This window comes from Chiloscyllium plagiosum, chromosome 23 (assembly GCF_004010195.1).
Source record: "Chiloscyllium plagiosum isolate BGI_BamShark_2017 chromosome 23, ASM401019v2, whole genome shotgun sequence".
Classification (NCBI taxonomy): domain Eukaryota; kingdom Metazoa; phylum Chordata; class Chondrichthyes; order Orectolobiformes; family Hemiscylliidae; genus Chiloscyllium; species Chiloscyllium plagiosum.
The window spans coordinates 51,875,261-51,888,763 of NC_057732.1; the positions used below are offsets into that span (position 1 = coordinate 51,875,261).

The 13,503-nt window shown below is 42.6% G+C and overlaps 1 protein-coding gene across 4 annotated transcripts in view; it reads left to right on the top strand.

Moving 5' to 3' along the window:
* Positions 1-43: 43 nt before the first annotated feature.
* mcm10 (minichromosome maintenance 10 replication initiation factor) overlaps positions 44-13,503 on the top strand; it is a 62,833-nt gene continuing 49,373 nt past the window's right edge. For 2 of the 4 annotated variants that reach the window (XM_043714164.1, XM_043714167.1), the window contains exons 1-5: positions 5,658-6,024; positions 6,585-6,635; positions 6,958-7,272; positions 10,509-10,634; positions 11,399-11,539. In XM_043714164.1, the coding sequence (XP_043570099.1) occupies positions 6,629-6,635; positions 6,958-7,272; positions 10,509-10,634; positions 11,399-11,539 (589 nt within the window). In that variant the 5' untranslated portion in view covers positions 5,658-6,024; positions 6,585-6,628. Of the gene's footprint in view, positions 175-5,657; positions 6,025-6,052; positions 6,636-6,957; positions 7,273-10,508; positions 10,635-11,398; positions 11,540-13,503 lie in introns of those variants that run through there. The other 2 variants (XM_043714166.1, XM_043714165.1) reach the window with 2 other exon arrangements.

Here is a 13,503-nt window from a genome sequence, read left to right on the forward strand (position 1 = left end):
TGACCAAGGAAGAGACTGGATGCAGAAGAGCAGAGAGAGCATTCATAATAATTGATTCTGAAGTTCTTGGAAAATGTGAACTGCAGGGCCCATTACCAAGAATTTCAAAATGCTGTACTTGACCAATATTGTGATTCTCTTTTCAGGATCAGCAATAGCAAAAAAATTGCAATGGTAAGTGAATGTATACAGCAGATCTCCCATGAACCTATTCAGAAAACAAACATTTTATCACTTCCCTACAGCTGAAAAGTTAAAAATTAATTGTGGTCCAAGAAAGAATAGATCAAATATGAATTTTTTAAACTTGGGTGGAAAGAAAGTGTTTCTCCAAAGCCATTTTGCTCCCAGACTTCTCAGTCCAATTCATCTCCCACTCCCACTTTTAATATTCTTCCATTTCTCTTCCAACAGTTCGTGTAGCTAACATTACCATAACAAATAGGTACAGGAATAGGCCATTTGGCCCCCTCAAGACTTCTCTGCTATTCATTAGGATCATGGCTGAACCAGTATTCCTCATATCCACTTTTCCCCATAATCCATGATTCCTCTGATCAAGAACCTATCTCAGCCTTAAATATTTACAAGGACTCTGTCCCCATAGCTCTCTACAGCAAGGAGTTCCAAAGTCTCCCAATCATCCGAAAGAAGAAATTCCTCTTCATTTATCTTAAGCTGGTGCCCTTTACTCAAAGACAATGTCCCCTGGTCTTAGACTCTCTCAATGTGGGGAAATATCCCCTCTACATTTACCCTGCCACAACCCTAAAGAATCCTCTATGTTTCCATGAGATCCCTGGTGAAAAGAATCCCAAACCCTGTTTAGCGTTTGCTCATAAGAATATCCCTCCACATATAAACCTTGGAACTGCCTCCAGTGAAATATCTTTCCTTTAACAAAGGGACCACAACTGCTCACAGTACTCCAAAAGCCATCTCATTGATGATGATGTACAGTTGCAATAAGACTTTGTAAATCTTATCTCCAATTCCATTGAAATAAGGCTAAACATTCGATTAGCCCTCCTGATAACCTGCTGCATTCTTCATAACATTGTTATCAGTATCTGTGCACTCTTGATATCAACATTATTATAGGTAAAGGTTGGTCCTGTGAACCAGGTTCATATCAAGCTCTCTATGTGACAAACTGTTCGCATTGATTTGGCTGTGCAGGATTTGGTGATTGTGCCATGCAACCCCGATTATCCGTAGAACTCTTGTGGAAAGTCAGAATCCACTAAAACTCAGTGGGTTGTTCTTTTCCATTGTGTGGATTCTTGGGCCAGATGTACAGATATGTGTTACCCATCTGGTGGCTGACAGAATCAACTATTATCTGACTTTTAGCAGAGGTACAAGTTCAGCAGGAATCTATTTGGTAATATTTCCCCAGTGTTTCACTTTTAAGTTTGATAAGCCATTGATCTGAGCTGCACAAACAGAAGAGAAAGGATCAAGCAAAAGTGAAAAGCTCACTTTAAAATTTATATTCATTCATGGGATGAAGTGTCGCTGGCTTGGCCAATATTTTATTGCCCAGGCCTAATTGCCCAAAGGGCAATTAAGAGTCAACCACATTGCTGTAGGTCTCCAGTCATATGTAGAGTAGATCAGGTAAGGATGGAGTTTACTTCCTTAAAACACATCAATGAACTAGATTTTTTTTTACTGACGATTGACAGTGGCCATCATCAGGTGAAAGTGAGGACTGCAGATACTGGAGATCAGAGTCAAGATTAGAGTGGTGCTGGAAAAGCACAGCAGGTCAGGCAGCATCCGAGGAGCAGGAAAATCGGCGTTTCAGACAAAAGCCCTTCATCAGGAATGAGGCAGGGAGCCTCTGGGTGGAGAGACAAATGGGAGGGGAGGTGGGGCTGAGGAGAAGGTAGCTAAGAGTGCACTAGGTGGGTGAAGTGACACATAATTCCAGATCTACCTTGGCAGGATTTGAACCCATGTCCTCAGGATGTTATCTGGGTTTCTGGATTAACAGTTCAACGATAATACCAGTAGGCCGTTGCCTCCCATAAGTGCTCACTAACAGGACAACACAAAGCCAGCTACTTTGGCCCAACTAGTCCATGCTGGTTGGTTCGTCCATTCTAGCTTCCTCTGGTCTTTCTTCACAAACTCCATAAACATTCATTCTCCATTCCCTTCTCCTTCATACTTATCGAATTCTATACTATTCACTTCAACTAATTGGCCATGCTAAATTGCCCGTAGTGTTAGGTGCAGGTGTAAATATAGGAGAATGAGTCTGGGTGGGTGCACTTCGGCAGGTCGGTGTGGACTTGTTGGGCCGAAGGGCCTGTTTCCACACCGTAAGTAATCTAAACTACTGCTGGTGGAAGCTAGTTTCACCTTCTCACTACTCTGGGTAAAGGTTTTGCTTCTAGATTCCCTTTTTGATTTCATGTATTGACCTCCAGGTTTTTAGTTTCCCCACAAGGCATAACAGACTCTTCACACCTGCTTTATGAATGCATAAAGACCTCCAGTGGGTCACACTTGAGTTCTCAAGAGAAATGTGAGGCAGCCTGTTCATCCACTTCCCACCTTCACGTTTGTCCCCCTCCACTGTTTCCATATATTTACAAATAGTATTGAAATCCCAGAATCCAGGGTTCCAAAGAGGAATAATTGGTGCTTTGCTTTCCCCTATAAGTAAACCTTGATGCTTGGTTTGATTTTTTTTTCTCTATGACCTTGTTATCCTGTGTCACCATTTATTGTGATTTGTGTACTTGTATTCCCAGGTCCCTGTGCTCATCAATCCCATTCAGATTCTTGTTCTCTTGGCAGTAACCAGTCTGCTTATTTTTTCTTGCCAAAATCTAACATTTTTAATTTATTCACATTGAAATTCCAATTATATTCTGCAAGTTTGTTAGTATCCTGTAATTTGTTACAGTCCAACTCAAATGGACTATCCAATATTTCTGTCCTACACAGCATATGGTGTTATCTGCAAATTTAGAAATTTAATGAAAAAGGACTCCTTAGTACTCAGTGATCATTTAGAAAATACATGATCTGCTCCACCTCATGTTGATATTTGTGGGAACTTCCTTTGTGCAAGTTAGCTACCATGTTTCCTGACTAAACTTCAAAAGCTTCTAGGAAGGTCTTGTGGCCAGGAAAGGCATTGTCTCAATTTCAAGTCTTTTTATTCAGATGGCGATCACTTGCTACTTGTTCTGTAGGTATTTGCTTATACATCAGGGGCAAGTGCAATGCCTTGTACATGCGGCCTATCCCTGTTCGATGGCTGTAACTGAGAACCGCTAACAGGAGTGAAAGAGAGAGGTTGTGATAGCAAGCCTTTGATTTGATGATTCAATTTCTGTGGTCTGTGCAATGTTGTTTGTGTGACCCATTTTACATGATCTGGTGTCTTCCACTTGTTATCCACTATAAAAGATCAAGTCTGAGATCCTTTACAATCCGCTTTGTGATTTACTCTGTGATTCGGTCTCTGATCCAGTCCATATCACCGCATGGCCCAGTGTCTGTGACCTAGAATGATCCAATTTATGATCCACTCCTTGTAATTCTGTCTGATAACTCATCTCTTATGACCTAATCTCTGTGATCTACTTCATGTGATTACAAACAACAACAGGCCATTCAGCCTGCTATGCAATTAAATCATGGCTGATAATCCAATTCAGTCCCACTTTCCCTGATCTCTTGATGTCATTAATCTCCAGAATTAAATCAAACCTGACATCTAACCCCACCCTGGCCTCATGAACCCCCTCAGTCCAACTCTGTCCCACTCCCTGCAAGATTCTTTCACCCAACTGTTCAACTCACCCTAAACCCTCAGCCACTTATCTGGAATTCTACCCATTCTTATACCCACCGTCCCACCCCTGGTACCTTGCTGAACTCTTCTTCCCCACTGCCAATCCTGACCCATGTACTCATTCTCTTCTCCACCTTTAGCTTATATGCTCACCCATTCACAGCACTGGCTATGCTGCTGAACATTTAAATCACAGAACACAATGTCAGAAAACTGAATATGATTTTGATAATGATCCTCTGCTGGCTTCAAGCTTCCAACACCACACTATCAACTCTGATCTCCAGCATCTACAGTCCTCACTTTCCCCAAGCATTCCTGGACAGATCTCTGCTGTTTTGCAACCGAAGTTTCTTGTCCAGGAATTTGCAGACTGGAAGTAGTCTAAAATGTATCTTTCTTTAAAAATCTGATCAAGGTCAATAATAGGGATTCTAAATTTTTAATTCATTCATGGGGTGTGGGCAGCACTGGCTGGGCCAGCATCTACTGCCCCATCTCTATCTGCCCCTTAAGAAGGAGGGGGTGAGCTGCATTCTTAAACTGCTACAATAGGTTGCCCCACAATGCTATCAGGGAGGGTGTTGTAGAATTTCGACCTGAAGAAACAGCAATATATTTCCAAGTCAAGGTAGTCACTGGTTTGGAGGGGAAGTTGCAGGTGGCAGAGTTCCTGATTGGAATTTCTGGACCAATAAATCTGTTCGCTATATTTGAATGTGTCTCTATGTGACCCATTCTCTATGATCCTTTCTCTCTGTTCCATTATGTAATTCCGGTATACACAATATAGTTTTCAATCAGTTTTCAATCTGCAATCCACTCTAGAGGTGATCTCCTCTCTGTGACCCAATCTTCACTAGATCAAGAGCCTAGGCGATCAGATGTTAACTTTTCCTGGTGATCCAGTTTCTGAGTCAAACATACCCCTGGTGATCCAGTATACCAATCATTTGCTCCCCAAGTGAACTGGTCACTAAGAGATTCAGTCACCAGACTATCCACACTCCATGTAATCAACTCCCTAAGTGAGCCAAGTCCTTGGTTGCTCTTTAGTCTCCATGGGATCCATTCTCCTGACCACCATTGGGTGATGCTATCTCAAGGGTGACCCAATCCCCTGAGATCCAAACTCTTTATGTTCCAGCCCCCAGTTGATCTACCCTCTTGGTCATCCACATCTGGTCAATGTGATTCCTGGACAATCCACCGCCTTGGGTGATCTACCAATCAAATAACCCAGCCTTTGGACATCCTGCGTCCAGTGATCTGCTCTTGGGATGATCCAATCCCCAGGCAATCTGTTCTCTCAGCAATCGAATCTCCAGTTTCTGAGTAATCTGCTCCCTCAACAATCCAGTCTTCAGGTGATCTGCTGTCTTGGTGATCCAGTGCACGGGTGATCCGCTCCCTCGGCGATCCAGTCCCCTTGTGGTCCAGTCCCTCGGTGATTCAGCCCCCGTGTGGTCCGCTCCCTCGGTGATCCAGTCCCTGGATGGTCTGCTTCCTCAGTGATCCAGTCCTCGGGTGGTCCACTCCCTCGGTGATCCATTCCTAGGGTGGTCCAGTCACCGGGTGGTCCGCTCCCTCGGTGAACCAGTCCCTGGGTGGTCCGCTCCCTTGGTGATCCAGTCCCCGGGTGGTTCGCTCCCTCGGTGAACCAGTCCCTGGGTGGTCCGCTCCCTCAGTGATCCAGTCCCTGGGTGGTTCGCTCCCTCGGTGAACCAGTCCCTGGGTGGTCCGCTCCCTCGGTGGTCCGCTCCCTCGGTGATCCAGTCCCCGGGTGGTCCGCTCCCTTGGTGAACCAGTCCCTGGGTGGTCCGCTCCCTCGGTGGTCCGCTCCCTCGGTGGTCCGCTCCCTCGGTGGTCCGCTCCCTCGGTGATCCAGTCCCCGGGTGGTCCGCTCCCTCGGTGATCCAGTCCCTCGGTGATCCAGTCCCCGGGTGGTCCGCTCCCTCGGTGAACCAGTCCCTGGGTGGTCCGCTCCCTCGGTGGTCCAGTCCCTCGGTGATCCAGTCCCTGGGTGGTCCGCTCCCTCGGTGATCCAGTCCCTGGGTGGTCCGCTCCCTCGGTGATCCAGTCCCCGGGTGATCGAGTCTACCAGTGGGCGGGACCTCGGAGTGGAGCGTGATTACGTCAGCGGGTGACGCTGTTTAATGTTTTGGCGCCAAAGGGAAACGAGCGAAAACTGGCGGAGACTCCCTGAGGTAATTATTATAGAGTTAATATGTGTATATATAATATATTGGGGGAGAGACACTGAGGGAATTATTACAGAGTTTTTATACATCGGGACTGGGGTGAGAGACTGAGGTAATTTTTAAAGAATTAACACCTTTTATACACGATCACAGCGGGACAGGGAGGAGAGACTGACATATTCCTGATGAAGGGCTTTTGCCCGAAACGTCGATTTTGCCTGGCCTCGGATGCTGCCTGAACTGCTGTGCTTTTCCAGCACCACTGATCCAGAATCTGGTTTCCAGCATCTGCAGTCATTGTTTTTACCTAATAGACTTTCTGTGTTCCAAATCGCCCTCCACTTTATGGACCCAGCACTAGAACAGAGTTACTGTGTAATTGAGCCTTGAATCCTGGTGAATCTGCAGCCTATTCCTATCCAGGACCAAGACACCTTCAAACCATTGCGCAGAGTGGAAATCCAGTAGTTTGTTTGTTAGTTAATCCACAAAATGCTCTGGGATTGTGTTTATGATTTATTCAGAGTAAGTTGTTTTCATTCTTGATATTTGTTTCCAATTTTCAGTGTGACAGCATTTTCTGAAGTCACGGCCATAATATTGTCATAATATGGAAGGTAAGAGCATTCGAATTGATAGCATTCTAACATTGAAATGATTCTGTGCTTTTTAAAAACAAATTGCATTTCCAAAGTTTTGCTAGAAAAATATATGTTAAGCTGCAGCAAAAACAGAAATGGTTGGAGAAACTGCAGGACTGGTAGCACTGCTGAGAGAAAGCAGAGATAACATTTAAAGTCCAGTGATCCTTCTTCAGAGTTTTTCCAGCAATTTCTGTTTTTCTTTCAGGTTTCCAGCTTCCACGGTTCTTAAAGCTGGATTGGTTTTGAAACTAGAACCCAAGCTGCAACTCTTGATTTGTATGTATCTTGGTGACAGGTACTGAAGATCTGGCTCTACTGGCATCTCTTCTGGATGAGAATGAGGAAGAAATAACGACAATTGCAGGATGTTCTCAGGACGAACAGAGTGTAGAGCAGAGATCGCTTGATAATGCTGACGAATGGGATGAACTGTTTGATGGAGATGATGAGGACAATGGTCAGGCTATGGAAATCAGTGCTCTCTTTGGAGATGTGGAAGACATGATGGAGGAAGAAGAGGAGGAGAGTGAAGCAATTGCATTGGAGAGAACTGACCAACCATGCCTCATTTCTCATCAAAAGACAGAAAAATCAAAAGTTGAATTGGAAGGTATTTTGCAATTAATACACTACTATATTTGTTTTTCTAACTGCAACCTATCCAAAAAAAGACAAGATTGGATTACTGCTGCTAAAGAAGGACATTTGAAAAGAACAACAGAATAGGAAAATCAGGGGCCTGTGGTCTATTTGATAATTCAACTAGTGTTGCATGAGCTGAAAATCGAGCAAGTCCAGTACAATAAGCTGTGACTTTTTTTCTCTGTTGGCAACAAGACACATTGATAAACTAATAATTTCCCCCATACAGGGAAAGAGTGTGGTATGTCACTGGGAAAGTACTCCAGTGGCTCAGACTAATACTCTGGGGACAACGGTTCAAACCCCACCATAACTGGTGGTGGAGTTTAAGTTCAATGAATAAAATCCTTTATTAAAAACTACTAGTGACCACGAAACTATTATCAATTGTTATAAAATCCCATCTGGTTCACTAATGTCCTTTAGGGATAGAAATCTGTTTTGATGATGTTAAGGAAGTAGTAGTATAGTTAAGAGGGAAATCAGGAGGGGAAAAATGGGACATGAGATAGCTTTGGCACATAGAATTAAGGAGAATCCAAAGAGCTTTTACAAATACATTGAGGACAAAAGGGTAACTAGAGAGAGAATAGGCCCCCTCAAAGATCAGCAAGGCGGCCTTTGTGTGGAGCCACAGAAAATGGGGGAGATACTAAACGAGTATTTTGCATCGGTATTTACTGTGGAAAAGGATAAAGAAGATATAGACTGTAGGGAAATAGATGGTGGCATCTTGCAAAATGTCCATATTACAGAGAAGTGCTGGATGTCTTGAAACAGGTAAGGGTGGATAAATCCCCAGGACCTGATCAGGTGTTCCCTAGAACTCTGTGGGAAGCTAGAGACATGATTGCTGGGCCTCGTGCTGAGATATTTGTATCATTGATAGTCACAGGTGAGGTGCTGGAAGACTGGAGGTTGGCTAACATGGTGCCACTGTTTAAGAAGTGTGGTAAGGACAAGCCAGGGGACTATGGACCATTGAGCCTGATGTCGGTGGTGGACAAGTTGTTGGAGGGAATTCTGAGGGACAGGGTATACATGTATTTGGGAAGGCAAGGACTGATTAGGGATAAGCCAGGGAACTATAGATCGGTGAGCCTGACCTCAGTGGTGGGCAAGTTAGATTAGATTAGATTAGATTACTTTACAGTGTGGAAACAGGCCCTTCGGCCCAACAAGTCCACACCGACCCGCCGAAGCGCAAACCACCCATACCCCTACATTTACCCCTTACCTAACACTACGGACAATTTAGCATGGCCAATTCACCTGACCTGCACATCTTTGGAACTGTGGGAGGAAACCGGAGCACCCGGAGGAAACCCACGCAGACACGGGGAGAATGTGCAAACTCCACACAGTCAGTCGCCTGAGGCGGGAACTGAACCCGGGTCTCTGGCGCTGTGAGGCAGCAGTGCTAACCACTGTGCCACCGTGCCGCCCACCGTGCCTTTGGAAAGGCAAGGACTGATTAGGGATAGTCAACACGGCTTTGCGTGTGGGCAATCCTGTCTCACAAACTTGATTGAGTTTTTTGAAGAAGTAACAAAGAGGATTGATGAGGGCAGAGCGGTAGATGTGATCTATATGGACTACAGTAAGGCGTTCGACAAGGTTCCCTATGGGAGATTGGTTAGCAAGGTTAGATCTCATGGAATACAGGGAGAACTAGCCACAAGGATACAGAACTGGCTCAAATATAGAAGATGGGGGTGGAGGGTTGTTTTTCAGACTGGAGGCCTGTGACCAGTGGAGTGCCACAAGGATCGGTGCTGCGTCCTCTACTTTTTGTCATTTACATAAATGATTTGGATGCGAGCATAAGAGGTACAGTTAGTAAGTTTGCAGATGACACCAAAATTGGAGGTGTAGTGGACAGCGAAGAGGGTTACCTCAGATTACAACAGGATCTTGACCCGATGGGCTGAGAGGTGGCAGATGGAGTATAATTCAGATAAATGCGAGGTGCTGCATTTTGGGAAAGCAAATCATTGCAGGACTTATACACTTAATGGTAAGGTCCTAGGGAATGTTGCTGAACAAAGAGACCTGAGAGTGCAGGTTCATAGCTCCTTGAAAGTGGAGTCGCAGGTAGATAGGATAGTGAAGGAGGTGTTTGGTATGCTTTCCTTTATTGGTCAGAGTATTGAGTACAGGAGTTGGGAGGTCATGTTGCGGCTGTACAGGGCATTGGTTAGGCCACTGTTGGAATGTTGCGAGAAATTGTGGTCTCCTTCCGATCAGAACGATGTTGGAAAACTTGGAAGGATGTTGCTAGGGTTGGAGGATTTGAGCTATGGGGAGAGGCTGAACATGCTGGGGCTATTTTCCCTGGAGCGTCAGAGGCTGAGGGGTGACCTTATAGAGGTTTACAAAATTATGAGGAGCATGGATAGGGTAAATAGGCAAAGTCTTTTCCCTGGGGTCGGGGAGTCCAGAACTAGAGAGCATAGGTTTAGGGTGAGAGGGGAAAGATATAAAAGAAACCTACGGGGCAGCTTTTTCACACAGAGGGTGGTATGTGTATGGAATGAGCTGCCAGAGGAAGTGGTGGAGGCTGGTACAATTGCAACATTTAAGAGGCATTTGGATGGGTATATGAATAGGAAGGGTTTGGAGGGGTACGGGCTGGGTGCTGGCAGGTGAGACTAGATTGGGTTGGGGTATCTCGTTGGCATGAATGGGTTGGACCGAAGGGTCTGTTTCTATGTTGTACATCTCTATGATTCTACGATACACTAAATATTTTTGTTTATCTGCCACATGAAATCTAGCAATATTTTGCCGTTTTATTGTCTGTTTTAAATAATTGGAATACGAATTTCTTTGTTTCAAACTGAAACACCTTGTGATATTCCTGTTTATACAATGATTATTCTGAATATTGATATGCAAGACAAGTAAATCCTGTAGTATCTGCTATAAAAGAATGAATAGCAGGAGCAAATACATTTTTTCTTGCATAATTGCAATGAAGTATTCAACATATGTATGCATCTTGAGTAAAACTCAAGAAGTTACATTTATTTTCCATCACTGATGAGAAGCTGTCGTGGGAAAGTTTTCTGTTTTATGGAGATTGCTTTGCTTTGAACAGAGAGAAGATGAATTCATAAATACTAAACTCTTTGCAAAATCAAATAAAATTTATATTTATGTTATTTGAGATGCTTCCTTAAGTATCCTTTTTATTAAACAAAGCTGAACTGGAACAGATGAAGCAACAGATGGAAAAGTTACAGAGGGAATTTGCAAAGGTTACAGGTGGTCCAAAATCTGTCGTTCGATCTGCAAAAACCTCACCTGAAAACAAGCTGAAAACACCAGGTATTGTGCAAGTGTAAGATGGCATGCTGAGGAGCTTATTGAGTGGTCCCTGTAAAGGAAACCTGACTGAGTGAAACGGTGCAAAAGGGTTTCAGTTTCTAGATACCTCATGTTACTTTATTCCATCAGCAAACTACTGTTTGTGGAAATTGGTATACGGCCCATAGATGCAGTTTAATTTTCCTTTGGCATCTTTCCAGATATGACTTGAAATTTGTCTATTTGGAGACGTTTTGCAGTACTTTAAATTATAAACTGGATAGATTCATGATTGGAACACTGCAACCTTCATGTGGGAGCATAAGCCTGTTAGCAAAACTTACTCCTCTGGTTTAATTCCATTTTTGCGTGGCCACTTTGTTCTGTTCGGCATTTAGAAGTTTCAACTCACACAAGTTGTTATAAAATTCGTGTTTAATTTACACTGTGACTTGGAGGTTGCAGGAAAATCGACGTTTTTCAGAAATCAGACTTTGACCTCATAATTTAGATAGAATTTTAATCCAAGTCGGAACCAATTCATGTAACAGCAGGGCTTATCACTGAATGTACTGACCAGACTAATATAGTGGATCCTGATACCGCACAGATATAGAGGTTGCACTTGTGCATTAAATTGACTGTGAAGTTATCCTGCCGAGGAATGCTGGTCCAGAGGCTCTCTTTGTGGTTCTATTCCCGTTACTTTTTTTCACTGTTCCAATCATAGACTTTTATTTACTCATTTTAAAGTTGTTTTATTTTAACTGTTATCATTTCAACAGGTAAAGGCGCATGTACTGTTCAGAGTATAAAAGAAAGCACATCTTTTCAGGAAGCTCTGTGTATGCCCACTCCCAATCCTAAAAATGGCTTGTTGAAAACTAAGTCTCACATGGCCCAAGAACCTACAAATCCAACAGCAGGTAATTGATCCACCGATTTCTTGTTTATTGAAATTATATTTATATACAAATGTGCAAAAATTGCAAGCATCAAAACACTATCTGGTCCATTAGGCCTGCCTCATGTTGCTGTCATGTGGGAGGCAATGTGGTTAGAAAACCTCTAAATACCAGCAGCCTTGCATTTGCCAAAACCCCAAGACCTGTTTGAGATGCAGAATCTGGAAAAGTCTGTCCAACCCTCTTTGATAGGTAAACTAGTGAAGAAGATTATAGATGATATATAGATTGTGGTACTACACTTACTTATTGTAAAGCTGATCCATCTCTTTCTCTTTTATTTTTTGTGAACGGGTTTGCTGAATAATGGCGCAGGCTGATGATACACTTCCAAGGCTCATTAATCATTGAAAAGGGAAGAACAATCTAATGTGTAGCCTCTACTCCTTTGATATGTTTTATATCTATGCCCACGATAGTAATGTAATTCCCAGTATATTAAATTGAGATTGTGCAATAGCAACACTTAATTCATTTGCAGTAGTGTAGTGTGTTAGCCCGAGTACAACATGCATCTTGTAACAATGGATAATGAGGGTGGAGACTCCAAATGTATTTCCATTACATTTCTGACCAGGAATCTCTCCAACTTTTGCCATTTGTCTCGTGTTAGAAAGATTTGCAGGATGATGCTTGACCTGTTTGTCTGTGTTATGTATGCATGGTTCTTGGCCATCAAGTTCTAAGGTGGGATTGAAACTCAGAACTTCTGGTTCTGAGTCAGGCATATTACCCATTGCACAACAAGACCTTCCAGTTCGTTTATTTAACTCTTTATCAAATCAGCCCTAAATGTGTGCACTTCTAAACTGAATAGACCCAGCATTTTATTCTGTAAACTGCCTCTTTTAACGCATTCAGCAGCAGAAGCCTGCATATGTTTGAACAAAATCCATTGCTGACCAAAGTTATCAATTTGACATTTTCTTCATTCTTAATGGAGCACGTATTGTATACTTTACAACCCAAACTGAGGCAGGATAGCATTAAAGTAAAAATGCTGAAGAGTAGTCAAGGCAGTTGCTTTGCTCAGAAGCCTTAAAAAAAATGAAGTATTTTGGATTTTATTTTCCTCTCAAGGACAGGGTGTCTGTTGATTAGATGATTAGGGTGTGGTATGAAATGATGCCAACAGCACAGTTTCAATCCTGAGACCTACTACAGTAATTCATGGAAGCCCTGCTTTTTCACCTTGTTGCAGGTTGTTACCCCTGGTGCTATACAAACGAATTGTCTGAAGATGCCTGCACGTACTTGTGTTATATGAATAATTACCTTTGAACGACGCAAGTTGTATTGTTTTTTTTATAGGATGCTAGGTAGTTGCTAATTTAGCTATTTCAAATTTGATATATAGTTGAAATAGTGATAGATTTTACTCTATTGTTTAAAAAAATTGTCACATTGGACCACTTGGATGTATTTTAAATATCTGTAAAGCAATGACGTTTTTCAGTTATTTTTGTGAAGTTAATATTTCCTTATACATTTCATCAGCTTTCCATTGAAGTCTTGACAGATGATTTTCTTTTAAAACCTGAACTGCAACTCAGTGTATCCACCTCCTGTGGATTGCTGTCTCTGATTCTTATCTATGTAACTATTAGACGATGACAAACAGGGACAGCAGTTACAGGTATACTTTGTGTGTTAATCACCAAATGGAAATCTTTGAAGAAAACGTTGGATAACTGAATCAATTTGGGCACCAATGTAAAACTGCAGGATGTCAATTATTCTCCAGATAATCTGTTTCTTATACTCCTATTTCTTAATTTAATTAAATATATTGCAATGTTAAAATTAAATGAAATGATTCTAAAATAGGTATCTGTTATATGTTACAGGACATAATGGACATTGTTGTATGGAAATTATATCATTGTGTTGATATTCTGGTGAAGTGCTGTATATGTTATATAGTT